General features: G+C 31.6%; 1 protein-coding gene across 3 annotated transcripts; it reads left to right on the forward strand.

The window, feature by feature from the left end:
* Positions 1-471: 471 nt before the first annotated feature.
* Positions 472-12,383, forward strand: LOC121118533 (uncharacterized). Of its 3 annotated transcripts, XM_071888321.1 has the most exons (7): positions 474-643; positions 7,231-7,336; positions 8,087-8,356; positions 8,680-8,864; positions 8,930-9,277; positions 11,650-11,792; positions 11,857-12,383. In XM_071888321.1, exons 2-5 carry the CDS (start codon positions 7,243-7,245, stop codon positions 9,104-9,106), a joined length of 726 nt encoding a protein of 241 aa, XP_071744422.1. In that variant the 5' UTR covers positions 474-643; positions 7,231-7,242; the 3' UTR covers positions 9,107-9,277; positions 11,650-11,792; positions 11,857-12,383. The 3 variants fall into 3 exon arrangements, with proteins under 3 accessions (XP_040569049.1, XP_071744422.1, XP_040569050.1); XM_040713115.2 differs by lacking the exons at positions 8,680-8,864; positions 8,930-9,277 and having other exon boundaries at positions 472-643; XM_040713116.2 differs by lacking the exons at positions 8,680-8,864; positions 8,930-9,277 and having other exon boundaries at positions 11,650-11,797; positions 11,857-12,028.
* Positions 12,384-24,898: the final 12,515 nt, after the last annotated feature.

A 24,898-nucleotide genomic window follows, 5' to 3' on the forward strand; every position in this document is an offset into this window, starting at 1 on the left:
TGGAATCGTCACATCACTTATTTTTATTTGTAACTAAAGCTGTTTTTTATCTTTGTAGGATATACAAATATTTAAAAAAAATCTAGGAAATCTTAGCTAATAGTAATTTAGTGTGTAATTTATTTGTATAAATTTATTAATTTCATATTAGTTTATTGAGACAATCAATTTAGGTTACTTAGAGTGCAATGTGTGGCTCATTTAAAGGATTAATAAGAATGCTTTGCTTATAGAAATTGACAAATATATTCCACACTTTATTTGGAGAAAAATAATTATATCTTGATTTTATGTTGACGAGCCACATATATAAATTATGGCTCAACTCAGGGCGCATTTATGAAATAATATTGTACAGCGGAGGGGCTCTGTCTTTTCTCCGCTACACACCTTCATATGCTATGTGTAAAACGCTTTCACCCTACTACATAGAGCGGAGAGATATTTAAAGAAAAGCAAATGGTAGATAGCGTAGCAATCTCCATCTCAATTTAACGCAATAAAGGTGAACAATTTAATCACAGAGTAAGACAAGAACTCATAAAAGGCATATCCACTTTGCTTCGCCTTTGGATATTATACTATAAAATTCTTTATTTTCGACTCTCAATTCATTGTTGAATCCCTATTGATCAAAGGATAAGTAAGTAGTAGAACTCTATTTCCATTTGAAATTCCTGCTCCCAATGCCCACAATACCAGCTGTTTTCAACACTTACTCTTAATTTACCTATTTAAATTTCAATTTCATTTCTTCATTCATAATTCATACCTTGCAAATGTCGTACGGAAAAAGAAAACCATTCTTATCAATGAGTAGATCATTACTTGGATGCTTAATTTCTAACTTTCCTTTGTCCCTTCTCATTGAAATATGTACTTATTTAATACATATTCAAAATTACCAATGCTCATTGGTTAAAGTTATATACGTAATTTTTTTCTGCATATTGAATGCTTTAATTATTGTAATGATTAAATATTACTTTAAAAAAAATAAAAATACTTAATTGATGATGTATAATAAATAATGAATTCAAAATTAAATTAACTAATATTTTTCCTCATAACCAAAAATTTTGGGGAAAATCACTGCAAGTTTTCATAATGGATATATTTCTTATATCCTAAAAATGTGTCCCGTCAACACAAAAACAACCTAGAATGACTTTTCTCAAAATTGATTGACAAAACTTCCGTCCATTTCTTTCAGCACCTTATTCTTATTAACTTTTTAGAGGACTCACAAATTGCACTTAAAGTTGTTAAAATTGATCGTCACAATATAGGAATGAGAGATTTTATTGATAAGATCATATCGGTGCTAATAAAAGTATCCTAAATCAAATGCAAGCTCTAAATTATAGCTAAAATTCTGGTGAATATAAATTTTTCCTAAATTTGAATACAAACAAATAATTGACTTCAATATGCTTATGAAATATATATCTATGTATATATTAAGTAAAAAAAAGGGATTTTCTTTTTTCTTGATTTTCTTTCCAGACTGTTTTTATATTGAAGAACCTCATATATAATTATTCACAATCATTGATCTTTAGTCTACATAGGTAAGGAATACCTAATAATAATAGACTCATTCATCATGTTTCTTCGAATGATTCATTCAATCATCTATCATTTGACTGAGGGCTTATTTTTTCAATGGAATAGGTGTTTTTTTATTTGTTTTTTTGTTGATGCTTTCACCTTCCCTACTCTAAATGGGATTATCAATAAGAGTATCATTAGCCTCCACTTAGATGTTTTTTTTTTGCCACTGTATATTTAACACAAGGTGTAAAATATATTAATCAATTGTCTCATCTGGTGGATCATTATTACTCCTCTGAAATTGATTAAATTAGATAGATACAAAAATGGAGAGACAAAGGAGGGAAATCTAGCAGAACTGGCCTAAGTCTACTTCAATTAGGCCCGGTAGAGGGTGGGGGTGAATATTTTTTTTTTCAAATTTTAAGAAGTGACTTTCGATTTAAAAAATTAATTTTCATTTTTCTTAAAAATATAATAAAAGACTTTTTACTTTGCACTTTTATTTATTATTATAATATGAAAATATTCTTGAACAAAGAAAAAAACCTTTGTTCCATAAAAATTATAGAAATTTTTTTTTTCAATTTTTTGAAGTTCACAACATAAATAATTCAAAATTTCCGAACGAAAATTCCATTTTTTCAATTTTTCGGTTTCTAATACTCCATAAGACTGTGTAAATCCGCCACATACCCCTGTGGTTGAAAAATACAAGAGAAATTTATTTTCCAAAAAAGAATCATTTGAGAAAAATGATTCAATTATTTTTTTGAATAGGTCCTTTACAAAAAAAGAAAGGAATTTTATTTTTTCTACAAAAAAAAAGTTATTTGATAAAATATGGACACAATTGACTAAAAATGCCTCAAGAGTTTTCCTAAAAAAGGCAATTCTAAAAATTAAAACAACACATTCCTTAATAAATAAAATATTTAAAAAAAAAAAAATATATAATTTTAATATTACATTACAAAAAAAGTAGAAATATTTAAGAAAACAAACAAATATCCTTGATTGTTGTTTAGGCCTCGCAGAATCCGTTTCACATAAATCCTTGCAATGGTTAAGGTCGGTCTTGGATCCCAAATTGCGTGATCTAATTATTTCCTATTAATTCATAAAAAGTGCCAATAAATTGTCATTTGCAAATTCCTCTTCTTACTAAATAAAAATAATAAAAAGTATTTGTTATTTTGATTGAACAAAAAATTAATTATGTTAATTTGATGCAGTTACCTACTTTCAAAAGGGGGAACTTTGGTTTGTGGAATTTTTTGAAAAAAAAAAAAAAAAATAATAATAATAAGATAACATATTTCGAATACTTAATTAAAATTAATAAAATCTGACTTTGCGTTTTCACGCCTTCTTTTTTTTTTTTAATTTAAGAAACAATTGCATATTGTAGAGGTGTGTGTGTGTATTGAACATACGTATTAATAAAATCACAAGTCATGAAAAAAAAGTCTTGCTCACCTTTACAGCATATGATTTTTGTATATTTAATTTCAGGGGTGTTTGCAAGATTATAAATATTTTTTAGGGTGGGGGGAACTTTGGTTTTGGGAATTTTTTGAAATAAATCCTAAAAGCAAAATTTCAAGGAAACAAATTTGAAAAATTAAATTTTTGTGATTTTTTTTTTCAAAAATCCACAGCTGTTCACCAAAAATTATAAATACTTAAATTTTTTTTAAGTCAACGGTTGGTCACAAAAAGTTAAATTTCAAATAATTTATTTTTTGAAAAAAAATTCAAAAATTACATGTAATGAAATTCAAATTTTTAATTTTTGGAGAAAAATTTCAAAAATCCACAGCTATTCACAGAAAGTTAATTTTTTTTTGTTTTAAATGAAAAAAATTAAAGTAAATTTCAAATATTAAATTTTCTAGTAAATAACAAAAATCCATAATTCCTTTAGAGTACTTAAAGCTCTGATAACTTCATACACATTTATTTTTGAATCCTTCTTCCTAACAGAAGAAGGCTCCAGTGTAAGGGATTGACTTTCTCAACAATGATACATAAATGGTTGCTAACATTAATCTGAATGATATAATTGGCCGATGAACTTCCTTTTTCTTGAGAAATATAGAATATTAGTGTCGCTAATAAGAATATTTGGCTGATAAAAATCGACGATAGTTACAAATATAACCCAACTCAATTTTGAGAAAAATCATTATTGCTTGCTTTTTTGTTGATGAGCCAAAGCTATAAGAATATTATTATAATATGCATCCATAATAGTTTTTTATAATGCTCTCATAATTATGGGATAATTAATTGCGTGACACAAAGGGAATCCAATCATTGGATTTCCCTAATTAATTTTTTCATGTTTTCATGTGAGCCCATTTGCGTGATCACATCACGTCACTTGTCAGTCATATTGTATCTCTGCTGTTTATGACTTGGAAAACTAATTCCCTTTTAAACATTTCAATGATCAAAGCAAGGAATACTCTACATATATGTACTTGGAACATGTAATCTTTTTTCTGTATGCTTTCGTTTGACCAACTACCTGCTATTTTTTAGTGTTAATAAAGAAGGAATTGAATTAAAGCAATAGTCTATTGAATTTTTGAAGGATTTTTTATTATTAATCTATTTATTTATGTGATCAGAATAATAGTGATTAAAAAATGTCATTGGATTCCTTAAACATTCATTACAGGATTGTTTTTAATCAATCCTCTCTTTCATTTCATAACTTTTCTAGTAATAGAAAAAAAAAATGGAAAAAGCCTTTACTTGGTCAAAAAAAAAGTAGTTGGAAATCTGCAAGAGGTTTAAATCATTGGCCTTTGGTAGGTATACAAATAAAACGTCAGAATTATATTTAAATAAATTTATATTTGTGACGTCATTTCTCCCGTTCCTTGCTTTGTCTATAAAGTTATTCTCGTTTTGTTATTGGTTATAAGTTGAGCAATGATATAACAGGCAAAACGAATAAAAAAAAGTGAATAACAGTTAATTCCTCTTGAACAAGCCAACTGATGTTATTATTTTACACGCAATGCCAGTCAGTTTTGATTTACTTTTCTATTTATAGTGATCAATGGTCTATATCAGCTCATGTATTTTTCTGATAACATTCTCTTTTTTACCATTTTTCTAAAAATCCATTAAATTTGTTCTTGGATTGTATGTTATATAGCATATTTAATGGGCATTGGCTATATATAAAATAAATTTACGTATTTCGAAATTGAGTTTCAGGTACTTATTTACAACTTTATTATAATGACAAAAGATTGTACATATGCCTTAAAAAAATTATTCACACATAGATTTCTATACTTTGTTGAATATAGTTTATTTTTTATATATTTTCGACTTGAATATTTCAAAAACATATGTAAACATATATTCTTTCTATACAAATGAACACGTTCTTGTGTGAGTACCTTGCTACGTACTTAGAGTTCTAAAAAAATATGCCCTAAAACCAGTGCGATACTACTTTCCTCTAAAACATTCTTAAAACTATCAGGATGGGCCTGTTAATTTAAGATTATATTTTTTTACCACTCATTATTTAATATGCAATAGTTATATTCATTTAATTAAATGACAACAACGAGAAATAAGTCTTTATTTTCTTGGTCTTTAATTTCTTCAAAACCTTTTTCTTTTCCATTTTCGGGTCTTTGATGAGCAAAATGATAAAAGGATTCCGATAATTGTATACTAAATATATTTTAATGCATTCATTTAAAAACTCGATCCCTAAAGAAATGTCATATTGCTTTTAGGGGAGGATAAATGAGGGAACAGAGGGCTTTTATGTGTGTGTGTATACACACATATACTACATATATAAAATAACTCATTTGTCCACCTTGAGCAATGTATCCCTTTCTTATAAAAAGGCAAATGTGGTGAGTCAACATACCGAGTGGTCCATTAAAATCTGAACACACTGAATTTAAACTTCAACAAGATGTAATAAATTAATTAGCAATATAACTTCAAGAAAATTAATATGAAAAACAGATGTGTGTCTGAGCTCTCTTGATCCTTAATGAAGACGCCCTTAGCGGTAATGATAGCTTCCAGGAGACGGCGAAAGCCCTAGCACCAGCTGCAGATGTAGTCCTCTGTAATAAATTCCTAGTACGTGCTGGAAGTGGCTTTGTGACTCTTTGTGTTTGAATGATGGACACTGCAGACCTTTCCCCTCGACATGCAACCAAAATGTGTAGTCGAAGGAGTTGGCATCAAGGCTATAGGGGGGCCAAAAGTGCAAAAAAAAAAAAAAAAGAATCTTTCAACGGAGGAGATGGAGTTTTTTCGTTACTGGTGTCAAAAGTGGCCTATCCATCCTCACAAGCTTTTTCCTATCTTGTTTTTAGTGCTCTCTGGACAGTCAGTTATCTATTGCATGGACTTCATGGACTTGAGGGGATTGACATAGGACGTTTTTTTAACTCCTCCGGGTCAAGTTTGGCCTTTTTGATAGAACCCTTCTTCCTTTCCAACGTTTCAGACTTGCTGATGGCGTAGACGGTGGTCCTGGATACCACAAACTGCATGGAATTCACGAATGAAAATTCGTCAATCTCGTTCACGTGTCATTTTCTCGATTTGTACGTAAGCTAGAGAGCTAAGGTTTATTTAGTTTAATGACTAATTGTTTATAATTTAATTTATCGAAATATGAATTAATTTCAATCACTCAGCCTCCATTGATTATTGAATTAGTAAGTCTTCAGATGTCAATGGACCACCCGGTACAACAATCATTACCAAAAATAAACAAAAGGAGAAAATCCCATAATGTTTCTTTACTTGATATATCTATACAGGGTTTGTATTCAAATTTTTGGTTTGATTGTAGATGCTCCATATTTTTAATTATACTTTTGAACCTTTGTTTGATTTAAGTCGTATTTATTCGTCCACATCTTATGGGCCCATTCAAATAAAGTCTATCTCATTTATTTCATTGTGATCATCAATTTTGCCTACTTTGAATGCAATTTTCTGCAAACCTAATGGGTTCATGAGAATAATTTGTGGTTAAAAAATTGATGATATTTTGTGCATAAACACAAATCGAAAATTTAGGTGAAATTGTCCTTATCCAAAAATGACAAATATACCTGTTATTGCCAATAAGTCATGGTAGAAGTCTACTACTTAATGCTCATATTTAAAAAAAAAGATAAATTCCGACTGTTGAAATTACTTCTTAAATGAATTTTTTCACCATTATTTCTAATTATGTAAAGTAAATATTTGAGGTACGACAATTTGACTCCTATACCACGAAATATAATCCATACTCTATTTTGAGAAAAGTCATTCTAGCATGCTTTTGTGTTGATTTGCCGCAATTGTTACTGTACTCCTTATTTGTATTAAAAGTAGCTGTAAAACTTTTTTTGTGGCCACTTACATATATACAAACACCTGATCTCTAATTAACATCAATTTGTATAATTAATATACCCCTGAAGGAATACATGACTATATGCATCATTTTATCAATTTTAACAATATATGTAGGGAGTGCTTAGTTACATGATCATACATAAAAGACTTGTATTTCTATATATATGGATGTGATGCCTTAAAAACTACACTCTTTCCCAACATTCCTTCATTTCAACTCATAATTAATTATATATCTTATGGTCTTGCTTTTCTCTTCCTTAGATCTCCTCAAAGATGTATAAAACCACACTGATATCCATGCTCTTAATTGTTTACTTGACTACCTTAGTTGTGTCGCTTCCAATAGAGGAATCGAAACACATATATCGTAAGTGAAATTTACATTTTAAACGCAAATTACCGAATATCAGGGGCGTACATTTTGGTGGTGAGAAATAAACTTATTGTAAAAAGAAAAAAAACACACCTTAATTTGGGTCCCCTCCAGTCCACTCCCTGTGGACGCCCCTGAATATGCACTGTATGGAGGCCGCTGACAACAGGTGTGTGCGGGGAGGTGCACCACATCCTGACTTACTCAAGATTGTCGAAAGTAATAACTATTTTGAAATTAACAGCTGTCGTTATTCAAAATTGCATCTTTCTTAAGGACAAATTTTGTCTCTTTCTAAAAAAAATTAATTCAAAAATGATTTTCTAAATGAAAATAATTTATCTGTCAAATATTGTCAAAGAAAAATCCTAGTCCCTACCCTAATAATATGAATAATTATAATATTACAAAGCCCTAAGGCAGTGTTCAAAGTTTTTATTTTATTATCCAAACTTCATGATTATTATTTTAATTCCTCATTATAGTCATTAATGATTACTATAATCCTTTAAAAGGCTCACCCTTGCCACCAGGAAATTCATATTGTTATTTTTTAGTATACAATATGATAATAATTATTGTAATCCACTGGGATTTTAAGTAATGAAAATTCATTTCCCCTACAACACACTTGACGATGATAATTAATTAAACACCTCATAATAACTCTGTTCTTCTTCTCCTTATTCCTCCAACTATTTACTCTCTCCTCTCCAATCATTATCCAATCATCCTCAACTACAGTATCCTCAAACAATGAGCCTCCCTCACTTCAAGCTGTAGGGATTTCCCCCTCTCCTTTCCAGCACTTTAGTAAATACTCTCCATATAAATTACAAAAAAGGATGGATTTCTTCGATACGAAAAGAAGTGGAGCACGTGGATTTCATGAAGGGATATTCGATCAAGGATTTGGTGGATTTTCCCCTCTTCGTAAAAGGGCTGGACGCTTAGTGATTGATAAGAGAAGACCTGAAATGACGTCTCGAGGCATACATGCGGATGCCTTCACAAGTATTGATCCGTACTCCGTCTCAAAAGTGTCTTCCTCATGTCCATATATATATATATACATATTTGTAATCGTATACACCTCTCAGTTCTCACGAACACTCATTGTCCTCGTTTAATTAATTATTTCATATTTATATTTTCATTACTCATTAGCTAATCACAGCTGCTTTTGTCTCAGTCCTTATTTGCATAGTGTGTTGTCCTCTGTCCAGTATTTACTTACTAACATATCCATTTTGTATGTTAAATTATGCTTGTCAAAGCTTAGCTAGACCCTCATTTAGAGACATGATTATCCTTGTTACTTACTTATTCTTATACAGCCCTCAATGACGAATCCCTCAAACCTTATGGTGTACGTGGGATTTTTCTCAAACGGAACCCAGAAATGGACACGAATGGATTTTATGGAGATACATTTAATTCCGGATTTGGAGATTTCTATCCTTCCAAGAGGGTTTATCCATCAAAAATACGAATGAGTCCTGGAAGGTACTTGGTTCACAAAGTAAGGAGTTTAATATAGTTGGCTACATGTATTTTCTTCCTAACGGACTCCTTACCCCTTTCCAGCGATTTCAATCCTTGAAGCCCAAGAGACTCACGTCAAGCACTAATGGTTTCTATGGGGATACTTTTTCTGATGGATTTGGAGATTTTTCAACGACTAGGAAGCGTAATTTGGGCTCATTAAATACATTTCACGGAGATACTTTCTCTCATGGCTTTGGAGATTTTCAAACTGTTTAATTTCATAGAACTAACTAAGAATCATCCTATTTTTTTAGTTTTTCCCCATCAATAACTTATAATTTATTTACGTATTTTTTACTATATTCATTGATCTGAGTCTCTACATTCGAATTTTTTTTCTTCCCGACTTCGTACGCATGATTTTTTACATAAAAAAGGAAAAAAAAGGTAAGTTTCATTTATAAAATATTCATTTCGAAGAGTGACCACGTCGTTACCTCACAAACACGAAAGTTTACACCGTATTTGGTTGTTAGCTGTAGACTTAATAAGTTAATTGCAGAATTTGGATAAGTTCTTATTCAATTACAGGGGTGTCTGCAGGATTATATAAATATATACTTTTTATTTGAGAGGGGGCTTGGTTTTTGGAATTTTTTGAAAAGAAAATTATAAATCTAATATTCAATGTCAAAAAAAATTTCAAAAATTCACAGCTGTGCACAAAAAATAAAAGAAATTAAATTAAAAAATATTTTTTACGAATGCTGTGGATTTTGTAAAAAAAATTCCAAAAAATTTGTTAATTTTTTGGGCAATAATTTTATATATTCACAGCTATATACAAAAAAAATACCCTATTTTTTCATCCTGAGCAAAAAAAAGATGTACAAAAAAGCAAAAAAATCCTTAATTTGGGGGAACTTCCTTCGGCCGCCCCTGCATTATTTAATAATAATTAAATAGTTTTGAAGAATTAGCTTGGAATTGGATAACTAGCTACTATTTTTTTTTTGCTTTTTTTATCTGTTTCTTTCTGTAGGATAGGTTGATAAATATAATAAGGTTAACGACGTGATGCCATCACAAAATCATTATTTTATTAATTATATTTATGAAATCTACGTTAAAAAAAAATATTTTTATTTATTGCAGACAATTGAATTGAGTCAAAAAACGCATTGTATTTTGATTCCGATTTTTTTTAATTGTCCATTGTCTATCTCAATATGCAATAGTAGTCTTCTTCATAGCCATTATAGTATAAACAATGCACATGTAGAAGACTACTCTATCTGTCTCTCTATATATATTATATATACATATTTGTCCTCGTCAATCACTGTGTACATGTTTATTTGACAGTCGTCATTTTTATCAGTAAATTGTGCCGTCTTCCATAGTACTATTCCATGTATTTGATGAACCAATTGTACCGGAACAACAAGGATTTATTGAATATTCGAGATTTCCTCCACTAAATACAGAGCGTTTTCACTGAAGTCATAATTGAAAAAAAGTCATTTTGGGACTCAAAATTGATATTTTTACTGGTGATGGGACGATTAAAAAAATCATGATTCCGAAGTGATTCCAGTAAAAATTCCAGATTCTTTAATATTATTTTAAATAATAGTTAAAATAATACCATTTTGGTATCAGGGATGTCCACAGGGTTATATTTTGACGGTGGGGGGAAGTGGTTTTTTAAAAAATAAACAAAAATTCAAATTTTTAGGAAAATATTTTTAAAAATTAGTTTTCAATTATTCATTTTTTTGAAAAACTACTCAGAAAAAAGGAATTTTTTAAAATTCCTTTTTTGGAGAAAAATGTCAAACTACATAGTTTTTCGCAGAAAATTAATTTTTGGAAAAAAAAATTTGAAAAATTGAAAAATAAATTCATATGTTAAATTAAAAAAAAATTAGTCAAATATTAAATTAAAAAAAAAGAAGTGAAATATCAAATTAAAAAAAAATTAGTCAAATATTAAATTAAAAAAAAAAGAAGTAAAATATCAAATTAAAAAAAAATTAGTCAAATATTAAATATTCTATTAAAAAGAGAGCAATTTATTATTATTTTTTTAGGGGGGGGGGAGGTTATTTTTATTTACTTTGAAAAGTGAAATCCCAGATATAGTTTTTGAATCGGAATTATAAATTAAACATTATTTTCCCGATTCCAGAAAAAAACCCGATTCTCAGATTCTCATGTATCGTCCATTACTATTTTTACAAAGTAAAGTGCACTGAAAATCCCTATGAAATACCTAAATTGTTACATTTTTTAATTTTAAAAATATATAACAAATTCCATTGCAATATTAAATTTTTATACAATCAGATTTTATATTGTATAACGAAGTAATAACCATTTTTTAATACATTTTAGGCTATGATTTATAATAAAACTAGGCAATAGAAGGATAAAAATTTAGAGATAGTAAAGTTTAGGTCCTTTTATTAGTTGGTCCTATTTTTACATCCAACTATTCCTTCATATATGTATACATGAAAAAATGATTTTTATTCTTATAAAACTTGGTTGTGTAGGGCCTTAAAATGCCGTACATCAATAATGTGGACTTCAAATGAAAATGCTCTATACATTTATTGTAAATGTCATTTTTTGTTAAACATCAATTCCAATCAATAATCATTACATACATATGATCTTCTTCTTGAACACTATCAATATATGATAACTCTATCAATAATGCCAAGAATGCCCTTTTAAGTGATCATGATAAAAGGGACTTTAATTATAAAGCCCTTTTGTGAATGATAAAAATAGTATTTTTCTTTTTTTTCTAGGCGGGTTTGGTGATTTTTATACCATGAAACGATCCCCACTCATCTCTTCACCCTCTTTGGAAGGTGATGACACTCTATTAGACGAACGAAGAAGGATAAATGATCGATTAATTGAGTTGTTGATTGAAAGAGATGCTCTTTCTGTAAGGTTTTTATAAAATAATTATAAATTTCTTATTTTTTGCTTTTGTATTTTTTTATATATAGGAAGGAAATGAGGATGACTTGATGAGCAGGGCTTAATAAAAAATCCCCAAATCTCTGACTATACATAAAATACCCCAAATCGACCTTTTTTGAACAGAGAATCTTAGGATATGAAAAAGAACACAAATCGAATGATGAAGTTGAAACACTTTTGCGTGTTGAAAAGCCCATATAGATCATGATAATTGTATCCTGTTTAACCTTTGTTTTCTGAAAAAAAATATTTTTGTCATTGGATTTATTCACATATTCTGCTCATTGAAATCAGAGTTGCCATAATATATTTACACATTTCTTTTTTTTAAATATATTTTCTTTGTTATTTTTTGAACACGCCATGGGTCATAATATCCATTATTTAAATGTATTTATTCTATTTTCAAATGTTGATTTAATTTCATTATTAATAAGATTCTGTTATTATGAATACATAACTCATTTGATTAATTATTATTATTATTATCATATTATAATAAATGATATCTATTCTTATAGACTCTTGAAAGAAAAAGGATTTACTAAAGAAACTGAATTTGTTTGTCTGTGCGTAATTTCTGCAATTCCTAGTATTTACAATCATGTTTACAGGACTCATTTTTTATCATAAACAAACCCCATTAAAAATGGTGGAACATACCTGCTAGCTTGAGTAGATTTCCCTTGTTGACTTTTTGAAATTTTTTCAAATATACAATGTGATTATTTTTTTTTTTCAAAAATCCCCAACAATTCAAAAGAAATTAAACTTTTTGGAATGTTTTTTTCTAAAACCCATGTCTATTCTCAAAAAATTTACAGCTTTTTATAAAAATTTTAATTATTTTGATTTTTTTTTCAAAAATCCACAACTGCTCAGAAAAAAAAATTTTGTTTGCAACAAAATAAAAAAAAATTGATGTTTAAAAAAAAATTCAAAAATTAAATTTCAGATATAAAGATTTTCGAAAAAAAAAATCAAATATTATTTTTTTTGGAGAAAAATTTGGAAAAAAATATATTTAATAGAGAAAATTAAAATTTTTGGAAAAAAAATTGAAAAGTTAGATTAAATTTTTTGAAAAAAAAAATGCAAATATTAAATTTTGTAGTAAAAGCAAACATTCCTTAATTTTTTATTTTCATAACTTAGAAAAGTAGTAAATACCATTAGTAAATAAGAATTGGAATTACAAATTAAACATTATTTGCCAATCCTGATTCCATAAAAAACACCCAATTCTCTGATACTGATTAATCGTCCCATGACTAACATTAATACAGTGCCTGTCTTCTTTTTTCCAACTCTTCTTTTTCTACTGCTATCAAGTTAGTTTTATAGTATCCCACTACTTTTTCCACTGAACAGAAATAGAAAGCAGGCTCAAAACTAGTTTGTAGTTAGTTAATTCTTCCCAACTAGGTAATTATTATTCATATTTTGTTGATCATTGTAATCAGCTTCCCTAATTCAACCAATCCACATTCAGAACAAGGGGTGGGGAAGAAGAAATAGAAAAATTGATAGCGAAGGCAAAAATGCATTGGATTTTTTTTTATTTTAGAGATGTAACGCCGTGCTGTATCTAATCTACTTACTACATAACTCTTTGTTAACACCTGAAATTTAGATCAAACTTACATTCTGTCAAAAAGTACCAGCAATAGTTAATTTAAATTGCCCGCACTGAAGGTATTTAAAAACTTTTTTTCAAGATTGGCAGCACTGTCTTTCATTTTGATGCCAAGTTTGAGCGAGATACGTCTAGTAGTTTGCCTGCAACAGCTGGATAAGTCAGTCTACTTCCCTGGTGCTCCACGATTTTTACAATGAACATAATTATTGAACAAAGAGTTTGATTAAATTAACGCATCATAACTGTTGATAAGAAGTGGGTCTACCAGTTTGACATTCAACCAAGCCAACAATCATCAGAAAAACAAGCCAAAACAGATTTGTTTTCTTTGATATCTGCGTTCTGGTGCATCAAGCATTCGTTCCAAAGGGACACACGGTCAATAAGGTGTACTATTTGGGTGGACTACGGAGTTTGCGTGAAAAAATCCTTCAAAAACATCCAAAATTATGGGAATGTAAATTGTGGATTTTACAAGACGCCATCGTACAGATTGTAAGGGAATTCAAAGCCAAACAAGCAATAAATACCATCGATCAACCACCATATTCACTTGATTTAGCACCATGGGACTTTTTTTGTTCCTCAAAATTAAACTCCGTGGAACCTGTTTTCAGTCTATTGAATCCATAAAACAAAATTCGTGGAAGGAGCTAAATGCCATGCCAAAAAATGTCCATAAAAATGTTTCAAGGACTGGAAAAAAGGTTGACATATGTTTATTGTATCCAATGGAGATTTCTTTGAAGAGAAGAAAATTAATTTTAATGATTTAATGTTAAAGTTGTGTTCTATTTAACAATTCCCAGTACTTTTTTGATGGAATATATTTACCTGCTTTTCACGTTGATATCAATATTTCTCTTCATTTATAGAGTAACATTTAATTATACTTAACGCCTCTAGTAAATAAAAAGGAATTGTGTAGCCAATTAATTTGGACGAGTTTTGATCAACTGCTCTTTGTTTTGCCATTTGGTTTATAGCTTTGGGATGAAAAAAAAACAAAAAAAACAACAACATTATATTTTCTCTTCAGCTGTTTTTTTCAGTTTACTCTTTCTGATATAATCAGCTGATTTATGATTTAAAAAGGGGTCACACGGCTATTATACGTTTTGTTTTTGATAATGTTTTCCTTTTCTTTTGAAAGTTGTGGCTGCAAGTCAAAAGTAAAGTTCATCATGCTGAAATGCAAAAAAGGGTATGAGTAAATAACTCTTTCATTGAGGGACCCTTATCGATCATTATTTCAACTAAGGTTACGTACATAATACAAAGCGTCAATTCTTGTGAAAATATCCATTCAAATGGTTCTATTAAAGACGACAATAAATAAACAAGTGCATAAGTTGCTTTAAAAATAGAGAAGGAGAGAGAATGAAGTTGATAAAAATACGAAAAATCATCATTTTCATGGATACTTTTTGCAAAAAAGTAATAAGAAAAACAAAAAAAGGAAAAAATATATATAAGAAATTGCAAAGATAAAAATCAAATATGAAAATTAAATTTCAACATAATTAAAACTTATAAAAATGAGACTTAAAATGAAATTAAATGCTGGATTAATTACGAGTATATATGTATATGTATGTAGTTGAGACTCGGTTCTAGACCGAATTTTTTATCGGTTCGGTGGTCTTAAGGGGTTTTTTCATGAGCAATTTCCACAACTCGTAACTCAGGAGTTGTAAGAAAATAAGTCCACGTTTTGAAAACGATTAAATTTTGGTCTACTGACTGAGATCGCAGTCCTGACCTAAATATCGGTCAATCGGTCTAGAAAAAATCCCATTAGAACAAACCAAAAGAAAAAAAAAGTTTTGGACCAAGTCTTAACACAAGTAGCTATAGAAGCTGATACTCGATATGTGAGTCAGTTCTTCTTATATTGAACTGGACTATAAACAATAAATGAATGCAAAGAAAAAATGTACTTGTTTCAGATGCTAATTAAACTTTCATCTAAAGGAGTATTCTAACGAGGGCTGTAATCAATTGTCCTCCTACAGTTGGCTTCCCCCTACGATGAATATTTTTAAGGGCGTGAAATTGAAATTTTTATTTTTAAGTTAAGGAGATGCGGAAAATTCTACTAACCTCTTCTATAGGGGTAACAATATTTACTACATGATTAATGTTGTATCGGTTCTTATTTAGGACTAAAGACTACAGTCCCAACCAGTTCAGTCTGCCCGCATATCAGTCCAACAAACTTAGAAAGTTAGTCAATCAACTTTATTTCTTCCCTTTTAATTAGTTCTAGTACCCACAGTCCAAAAGACCTGTCCCAAGGACGGATAAGACTGGAATGGACCGAATAAATATGGACCGACACAACACTACATGTGATGTGTAAAATTGAAACAGGCCACGGCTGATATATGTCAATATGATTTTGAAAAACATGAGCAGAAGTAAGTTTATGATAATTTATATCCTAACTGATAGACTTGTAGTAAATATGACCTTAGACGAGCGCAATAAACATGAGCTGTATTTTTTTATTTTCAAAAGCTTTTATCATTGAAGAGATAACATCTAAGTATAATGTGCGTGTGTTCATAGTAACACTGTTTTTAGAGTTATAAGTGTAAGTCGTTGTTGGACACCGAGTAGAATTGAGGATCGATATAAGAGTAGAAACCTGCCTATTTCCTTGTTGATATGGGGTGGGATTTATGCTATTTTCAAATTTTCAGGGATACCAGGTTATTATTTGGGTTCTTTTATTTGTACATTCTGGCAGGTCATATATATACCGAGTACTATTTGAACGGGTTACAGAGATAGGACCTCCCTGAAAGAAGCGTGTAGAGTTACAATTAGTGATGGGACGATTAATCGGAATCGAAGAATCGGGTATTTGTTCTGGAATCGGCATCGATAATTAATCTTTATTTTGCAATTCCGATTATTATGTATAATTATTTATTACTTTTCTTAGTTATGAAAAACACTTATAAAATATATCCATTAAGATATAAAAAACGACCAAAAAATGCTTAAAAGCTGAGGAGAAACAAACTGAACACAAACTAAAGGTGAATAAAAGTGTTCGAAGCACATACGGTAAGTACAGATATTTTTATTTTAGGTGAATAAGTTTTGTAAAGAGATCTAAGAAAGGGATCTAAGGAAAGATTGACATAGGATCATTCGCCCTGGGAAAATTTGGCTTGCAAAAAGTTTGCCGGGAAGATGAACTGTCTTCCTTTATTTAATGTAAATATGATTTATATTAAATAAAGGAAGGCGATTTATTTTGTGAATTGTAATTCTTAGAAATGTAAGGGTATTTTTTAATTACTATTTGAAATATTAAAGAATCGGAATCAGTATCGACAATTTTTACTAGAATTACATCGGCATCGTTTTTTATTTTGTAATCACTGGTTTCAAGGAGTCCATCTTGAAAAATAAAAAATCAGATAAAATGACAAGTATCTTTGTAGGGCGGGAACTTTTCAGACCAACAAAGTATTTGCTTCGATATTGCCTTTCGAATAAATCTATCAATTCCTGATTATTTTATTGTAAGGCTCAATTTTGGATACTTTAAGTGGAATTTGCGGGTCCTCCAAATAGTTAATAAAAATAATTTGTTGATACAAAGTTAAAGACAATTTGTATAAGAGTACAAATGTAATCCATACCCAATCGGGAGAAAAAGTATTTGAGCTGGATTTTGTGTTGACGGGATACACATTAAAAAATTTATTTTTAATATTGACTGAGAGGCTGCTTGAATGTCTTAACATTTTAATTATTTGTTGGATAATACCTAACTTTAATTCTTGTAGATAATCAACTAAGAATTCTCTCATAAGAAGGTGATGATAATAGTTAATTAGTGTATTTCTTAATTATTTACTAATAACATATTTGTCTACAAAACAATTTCAAAAACTTTTTATCTCTGAGATACTTTAAAATTTTTTTGTAGTTATAAATATTTAGAAATCATTCTGATTAGAAATAAAATTGACAATTTAAGAGGAAACTATTTTTGAATTTAACTTTAATTAATTTTCAAATTATATTTTATACATATGCCTTAAAGTCTGATTTAATGAGGAGAATTCTACTCTACCCATTTTCCCCACTTTCTCATTAAAAGCCTCTTATTCATTACTTTTTGATAACCCCATTTCCTCATATCTGATCTACAAACCCACTTATGTGTTATATATTAAGCCCAATGAATGGCTTCGATTATAATTAAGGATTACTTAAGAAAAAAATCATAGTCACTTTGGTGTTGAAAGGTTATCTAGTTTTATACTTTACTACTTCTAAAATATTGATTCTTTATGATACACGCATAATCAAATTTTGATTGGTTTAAAATGAATGTAAACAGTGGTCTTCTATTCCGATCAAAGAAGCTAAAATGTTATTTCTGGTCAAATAATAAACTTAAGGCTACATTATAAACTATATCGTCCATTTTTTAAATGGATTTACTTTCAACTTCACCCCTTGAGGAGATACCTTCGGGCCGTGGCTGGTGCCAATGAAATGGGGGGGAGGACACTCTCTTACCTCAATGGATTATTAGAGTAACAAATTCGGATGAGTATATATCAGAGGTATTTTTAAATTGTTCCTTTTTCTATAACAGGAGATTTTTAAAAATACATAAAAATATTACTGTCTAAGAAAAATGTCATTTGATTAAAAAGAACAAATTAAGAAATTACACTTATTATTTCTGGCAGAAGTGAAGAGGCCCAAATATTTTTATATATTTTAAAGTAACTTTATATTAGAGTCGGTAAAAATAAAATGTCAAACGGAAAAACATGAGATAGCACGTGGGAAATTTGAAGTAATTCAGGTCTCCCCTTCCTACAAAGAAAAATCCCTACATCGCTCCTGTCTTTGTGCACAAGTAAAATTCACACAGTTATATCTATATTCTAACCTTTCCGAAACTTGACCACTTCAGTACTCAATACATTCGGAGTTCGATGCAAATTGAGTAAAAAACGTTGCTTATGTGTACACAATACAACGATCATTTTTTTCGATCTATGGAGCAATCTTCACCCCTATCCTGATTTATTAATTATGAATACATTTAACTTCATATGACGTCAATTTTCACCATTTTTACACATGATTTCATTAAAAATTCATTTATTCAATTGGAAAAACAAAAAAAAATTGATTTAAGAGCATTTTTTTCTTAGAAATAATCTTATTACTCTATAAGCAATATACCATAAGAGCAATCTTTAATAATAAATGCTCCAAATGAAATCAATATAACAAAGTAACACACTGCATTTTATAGCTTGAAGAGATTTCCTTGTATACAAAATACTTATTCGACACAGGATATCACTTTTTAAATACCACGGATGACGTTAATTTATTATTTATCCTTGTGACGCACACGATCCAGTATCTAAATTGATTATAGCGTTTTCACTGAAGTGTTTAACTGTGTATAATTGAAAGCGATGCGATCATGGGGGAGTATAGTTGATATTTTTACAATATTAAATGGACAAATGTCCAATTAATTGTGATAAAACTTCATCAAATTGTTTTAAGAATTAAAAATAACTTAAGACTTTCAAGGAATACTTATTGATCCAAATGATAAATTGTGGGTGTTTGTATTAAATCAAAGTAATATGTACTCAAAATCCACATGAAATGTGTACCTTTTTTGATCAATTAAGAACACAAAAAGTAGAGATACATATTGTATTCATAACATTGTAATTAGCGATGGGACGATTAATCAGAGAATCTGTGTTTTTTTCTGGAACCGGGAAAATAATGTTTAATTTGCGATTTCGATTCTTATTTATTACTGGTATTGAATTTTTTATTACTTTCTTAAGTTGCACCTAACTGCAGCCCCCCCCCCAAAAAAAAATGTATCTTTTTTACTAGAAAATTAAATAATTGAAATTTTATTTAATTTTTCAATTTTTTTTTCAAAAAAATTTAGTTTTTCAAATTTATCTCCAAAAAAATTACAATTTTTCAAATCTTTTTCATTAAATTTAATATATGAAACTTTTAACTTGTGTAAACAGCGGTCGATGAAGTCCGCCATTCAACCAGAATAAGTTCCCAGTCTCCACGATGATGCTGGGAATCATAGAAGAGATTGCCCCGTATTGGTTCCTTAACGGCCAAGGAGTACCAGGACCTCCTCCAGGAGGTCTTACCCTTGGTGAGGTCCACCTATCCAAAAAAAACCTATTAGTACTATTAGGACTCCTCTCCGAGCACAAGACCAGGATCCCACAGCAATGACTTGAGGATAATTTTTCTAATTTCTGGAAACACAATTTGTGGCTTCCCTCTTCGTTCGACATGAATCCTCTTGACTATGGTATCTGGCACTATTTCGAAAGTAGGGACTGAGCCGTCCCCCATCCCAGCGTCGACATGCTAAAAGCCTCCGCTGAGAGGCAGTGTACCCCCATGTCCAAGGAACGCGTTTGTCTTTGCTTCATCAAACCTTTAAATCATATTTAATAAAGTCAAAAAATATATGTACTTTGATTTCTTGAATTTTTTGTATGTACTATTGGAACAGAAATCGAAATCTCATTTTTAGCGTTCAAAAACGCACGTGCAATGGAGCGTCTTTCAATTCTGCATTCCGTTCACAAGCAGTGTTAGGCGTCACGCGTTACAGAAGCAAGGAATTACTGTAATTTATTACATTAGACAGTAACGGAGTAATGCAACACGCTACTAAATATATTACAATATTATTATTACAGTTACTGATTCTAGTATTACGCGTTACAATCTGAGCTGCCTCACAGGCGCGGAGTTGTCGAAAAAACAACACAGGTGCAACAGCCGTAAATAAAGAAGAGAAGAAGACGATTTGGGTCGGAGATTTCAAGATGGCAACAACGAAGGATAATTCAACACTTTCTAAGTAGTTATACTCACATTATTTTCAATTTATCATAGAAATAGACAAGAACGTCACAGTAAAGGACACTCTATGTGCTGGTGGGAGGCCGAGGGAACTGTCAATGGATAAAAATAGCACAAGTAACCTGAAGAAACACATGGAGAGAGTGCACAGTAACCTTAAGTTAGTGGCTAAAATACCTCTGGCCAACGGAGCGGTGGAAAATGACGGCGCAAACGAATTAAAACAACGAAAGTTGGATTTCTCCAGACCAGTGGAGAAGATGCTTGAGCCAGGAGAAGTGAGAAGGGTGAGTACTTCGAGGAGGATGTGCTGCCTCTCTCTACAGTTTAGTAGCTGACCTTTCAAAAACTTGTCAACAAAATCCCTGTTCGACCAGGTGACAATGTAAAAACAAATCTCTAATGGTAGAGTCCTATTGTTTAGATATAAACACATTTCCACAGATAGTTAATTTAAGATGAGACACTAGAAATGGTGTGAGAGGTGATTCAATGATTAAAATGTTAATGACTAATACCTAGTTGTCGTCTTTATTTTTCAGCATGTACTACCTGATAGAAAAAAACATTATCTAAAGATTTGGACAAAGCCTATGAAGGTATGGAAAATGAACGCAAGAAAAAGATTGACGCCCAAGAGTATGTGTCTGTAACCGCTGAGATATGGAGCACCAATAACAAAAGTTTAATATTCACTGGATCGATGCAGATACCTTAAAAAGACAGAAAGAAGCAATAGCTTGTAAAAGATTCAGGGGAAGACACGCCTCCAATGCAGTTGCAACAGAGCTGGAGAACATTTTTTCCAGATATGGACTGAACATCAAAGTGACAGCATTAAGTAACTTTGTGAAGGCGTTCAAGGAGTTTCAAAAAGGACAACCTGAGTCTGATGAAGAGAAGGAAGAAGAGGCTAGTGATGTAACCTTTACAGACCTGCACAATGTGCTCACCATCGCCACTGATGAAGATGATGGTCATAACATTTGTGAACTGCCTCCCCACTAAATCTAATTCCAAACAATGAAGTTGACAAATGGCTGGCATCTAGCCCAAACTCAATGGCTGTGTATCGTAGTGCTACAGGAAAATGTGCAGCACTGTGGACGAAGGCTAGCCACTCCACTGTTGTATCAGAGTACCTGGAAGAGGTCAGTGAAAAAAGCTAATCGTTCCCTCAGTAACTCTTTCGAACTCTTCTATTATGCCTATCTACGCACGTATCATTGAAATACCCCTTGCCAACATCAATAAGCATTGCCCAAGGCTTAACATGAATTGTATGAATGACAAGGAATACCAATTTCTCAAAGAATATTGTTTGATCATGAAACCTTTCACCATAGCACTTGACATTTTACCGGGTGAGGACCCTTGTTTTTACGGTACACTTCTGCCAACTTTGGAAATTCTGATGGTCAAAAGTCTCTCAAATAAAAATGACCTATCAAATATGACTGTTGAACTAACTGACATCATTGTGAAAGCAATCAAAAGCCTTTTTGCAGCAACACTTGACTCCAAGGATGCATTGCTGGCTGCTGTCTCCCTTCCTAAGTTTAAGCTTCGCTGGGTAAGTGAGAAACCAAGAAAAGACTACATCAAGTTCCTGCTCACTCAAGAGTGCAGCTCCTTCTCAGAGGAACCTCCAGCCCATATGCCTGATCCTCATCCAGCTGCTGCTGCTGCCCCCCCCCCAGTGAGGATGATTTTTTTTCTTTTGATGTACAGCTATATGACTCAAATGCACCCATGTCCGTGGAAACAGAAGAAATAGATTATCTTAAATCTGCCCCTGTGATGTGGCACTCCGGTATAACGCTGCAACACAATCCAGTGCACCAGTCGAAAGGCTTTTCAGTGTAGGAGGACTTGTGCTCACCCCAAAGCGAAACCGTCTTGGTGATGAACGCTTTCAGCGGCTTACCTTATTGCGTTATAACAAATACTTTAGTGGAATGTAGTAGTTCTGTAGAACCTTAAGGTGCTAAATGCCTTTAGTAGTTGTGTTCATCATGATTGTCAGCTTTGTTTGGCTGTATATTTTCTTCTGTCTAATTTTCTAATTTATTTTATCTAATAAGACTTTGTTTTTAAATCTTTGTGTGGCTCCACTTTAACTCAGGATCTAATAAATGAGGCATAGAAAAACAGTTTGTGTAATTTCGTGCAAAGGTTTTGGTTGTTTAATTATTCTATAAACATTATTGTAATTCGGCTATTCATGGTACATACTACATGCAGATGCAATATAGACCTTAATTACACTTTAATTCCCCCCCCCCTTGTCCTGAATGTTTATTTTGTTGAAATTAATAAGCAGGCTAGTGAACAATCAGGGAAAAAATTGCAATCAGAAATTCACTGCAAAATAGCGATATAATGGTCAGGGCCATTTGTGATCCGCGAACTGATCAATTTAATTACAATCATATTCAATTATACAACTTCTTTAAACCTATAACTAAACCTATATGTGTACATATATATTCCATTAATCCCAGAAATTTGAATTCAATTAATTAACCATAATATCTCTGTGTAATATTGCCTGTCATTTTATAAATATAAATGATTGAATCATTGATTATTTGATTATACAGGGTGTCCACGATAAATTGGAACTATCTTAAAATTCAACCTGCTTGATAAAAATGGAATTTGGAGTGTATTTGTTAATATGAAAAAGTTAGACATGATATTAAATAATAAATTTATTCAACATGTCCTCCCTCAGCAGCCACCATCTTCTCCATCCTGCCCCTAAAGGATTTGCCTGCCCTGATGACTTCTACAGAATCGACAGCATTCCACTACCTCGTAATGGAGCCCTTCAGGGCTGCGATGCTCTTGTGGCTGACCTTCAACACCTCCCTCTCCAACTTCCCCTACCATTAGTAATCACACGGATTGAGGTTGGGTGAGTTGGAGGGCCAGGTGTTCCGATCCCAGAAAGTGAAGTGGGAGTTGAAGAGGTTAGTGGTAGCGATGTGTGCGGGAGCTGAGTCTTGTTGGAATATGACCTCCCTCCCAGCGGCCGTATCCTTCATCCAGGGATGACGAACTCCTCCACTTGACCTTCGGCGTTAACCCTTTCCTTGGGATTGAAGAAGAAAGGAGGCATCACCTCATCGGTGCTGCGGATGACACCCAGGGTCATCACGGAGGCCGGGAACTTTGTAGTGAAGACTGCAGGGACCTCTTCTCTCTCCTTGGCAAGCCACCTGTCATTCTGCACGTTGTAGCTTCTGTTGACAGTCCAGTTCTTCTCGTCGGAGAAGAAGATGATTCTTCCTCCATGGCTCTTCAGGTCATTGAGGAGACGCTTACTGTTGGTGAGCCTGGTGGCCTTCATGGATGCCGTGAGGATGTGTTATTTGGCCATTCGGTATGACCTGTACTGAGGTCGTCATTCACAGCCTTGGAGACCAGCTGCTTGCTCACTCCACGGTTCTTGGCCAACCTGGACAAGGAAGTCCCCCGCGAAGCCTTGATGGACATCCGGAGCTTCAAGGAAGCGGGAGTGCGGATTCGGTCACTTCTCATGTTGTGGGCCTTGCGGCAGACCTTCCTCTTAACCTCCCAGACATTGAAGACCCGGTACACCGTGGTCTCGGGGTAGTTAAGAAGCTTGTAGATAGCAGAGGGCTTGTGACCCGCGTGAGCCAATTCGTGGATGGCGTCTCTCCTTGCTTGTTCCATGATGACTATTGTTTGTTGTCAAAACAATTGTGGTGGAAGCTATAGTGTATTGTTCACGCAACCTTTTATATTAGTATGATTTAACCCCGAATATCCACATTATGGATCTGGATGAAGTTTAAAGTAGTTCCAATTTATCGTGGACACCCTGTATGATTCGTATATTTTTCCTGAAAATAAATAGTTCTTTTGAACTAAATCCTGACATGTAGGCAACATTGAAAAAATACATTGCAGCCAAGATTAATAGAAATACTATTAACCTAGATTGTAGCCAGTGACGTTAAACATAATATCTAAGTAAAATATTCAGTCAATGTGAAGTACTTTAAATCCGTACAAAAATGTTGTGTGCGTCTTTGTTTTTTATTTTTGGCTGTAAAGTAAAGATTTGAAATAATTAAGAGCGTGAAAATGTGTTTCATTGAGAAAAGGGACATAAATAATAATTATGTACTTTTTAGAATTCAAATTTACATGAATATTAATATTAATATATTAGTGATGGGACGATTAAAAAAAATCCTAATGCCGATTCCAATTTTTTAATATTTAAATCGTTAAAAATAGTACGTCGACCCAAAACGGAGTCAAAATAATTTTTCTCAAAATTCTATGCAGAAGAGGAGGCTTTATACTATATAGATTTTAATATTACGAAATATATATATATATATAATTCATTTTAAAAATGGTTAAGAAGTATATGACGGTGTTAGTCTAGGAGTAGATAAGAGATATGTAGGAGTTTGTATGATTCAATTATTTGATTAACTACCAGATGACCGAGATGAGACCAAAAC

This window comes from Lepeophtheirus salmonis, chromosome 5 (assembly GCF_016086655.4).
Source record: "Lepeophtheirus salmonis chromosome 5, UVic_Lsal_1.4, whole genome shotgun sequence".
Classification (NCBI taxonomy): Eukaryota; Metazoa; Arthropoda; class Copepoda; order Siphonostomatoida; family Caligidae; genus Lepeophtheirus; species Lepeophtheirus salmonis.

Coding starts and splice junctions, on each gene's coding strand:
- LOC121118533 (XM_071888321.1), top strand. CDS start 7,243: ATGTATAAAACCACACTGATATCCATGCTCTTAATTGTTTACTTGACT. Junction 7,337..8,086: donor GGAATCGAAACACATATATC/GTAAGTGAAATT, acceptor CCTCAACTACAG/TATCCTCAAACAATGAGCCT. Junction 8,865..8,929: donor GAAGGTACTTGGTTCACAAA/GTAAGGAGTTTA, acceptor ACCCCTTTCCAG/CGATTTCAATCCTTGAAGCC.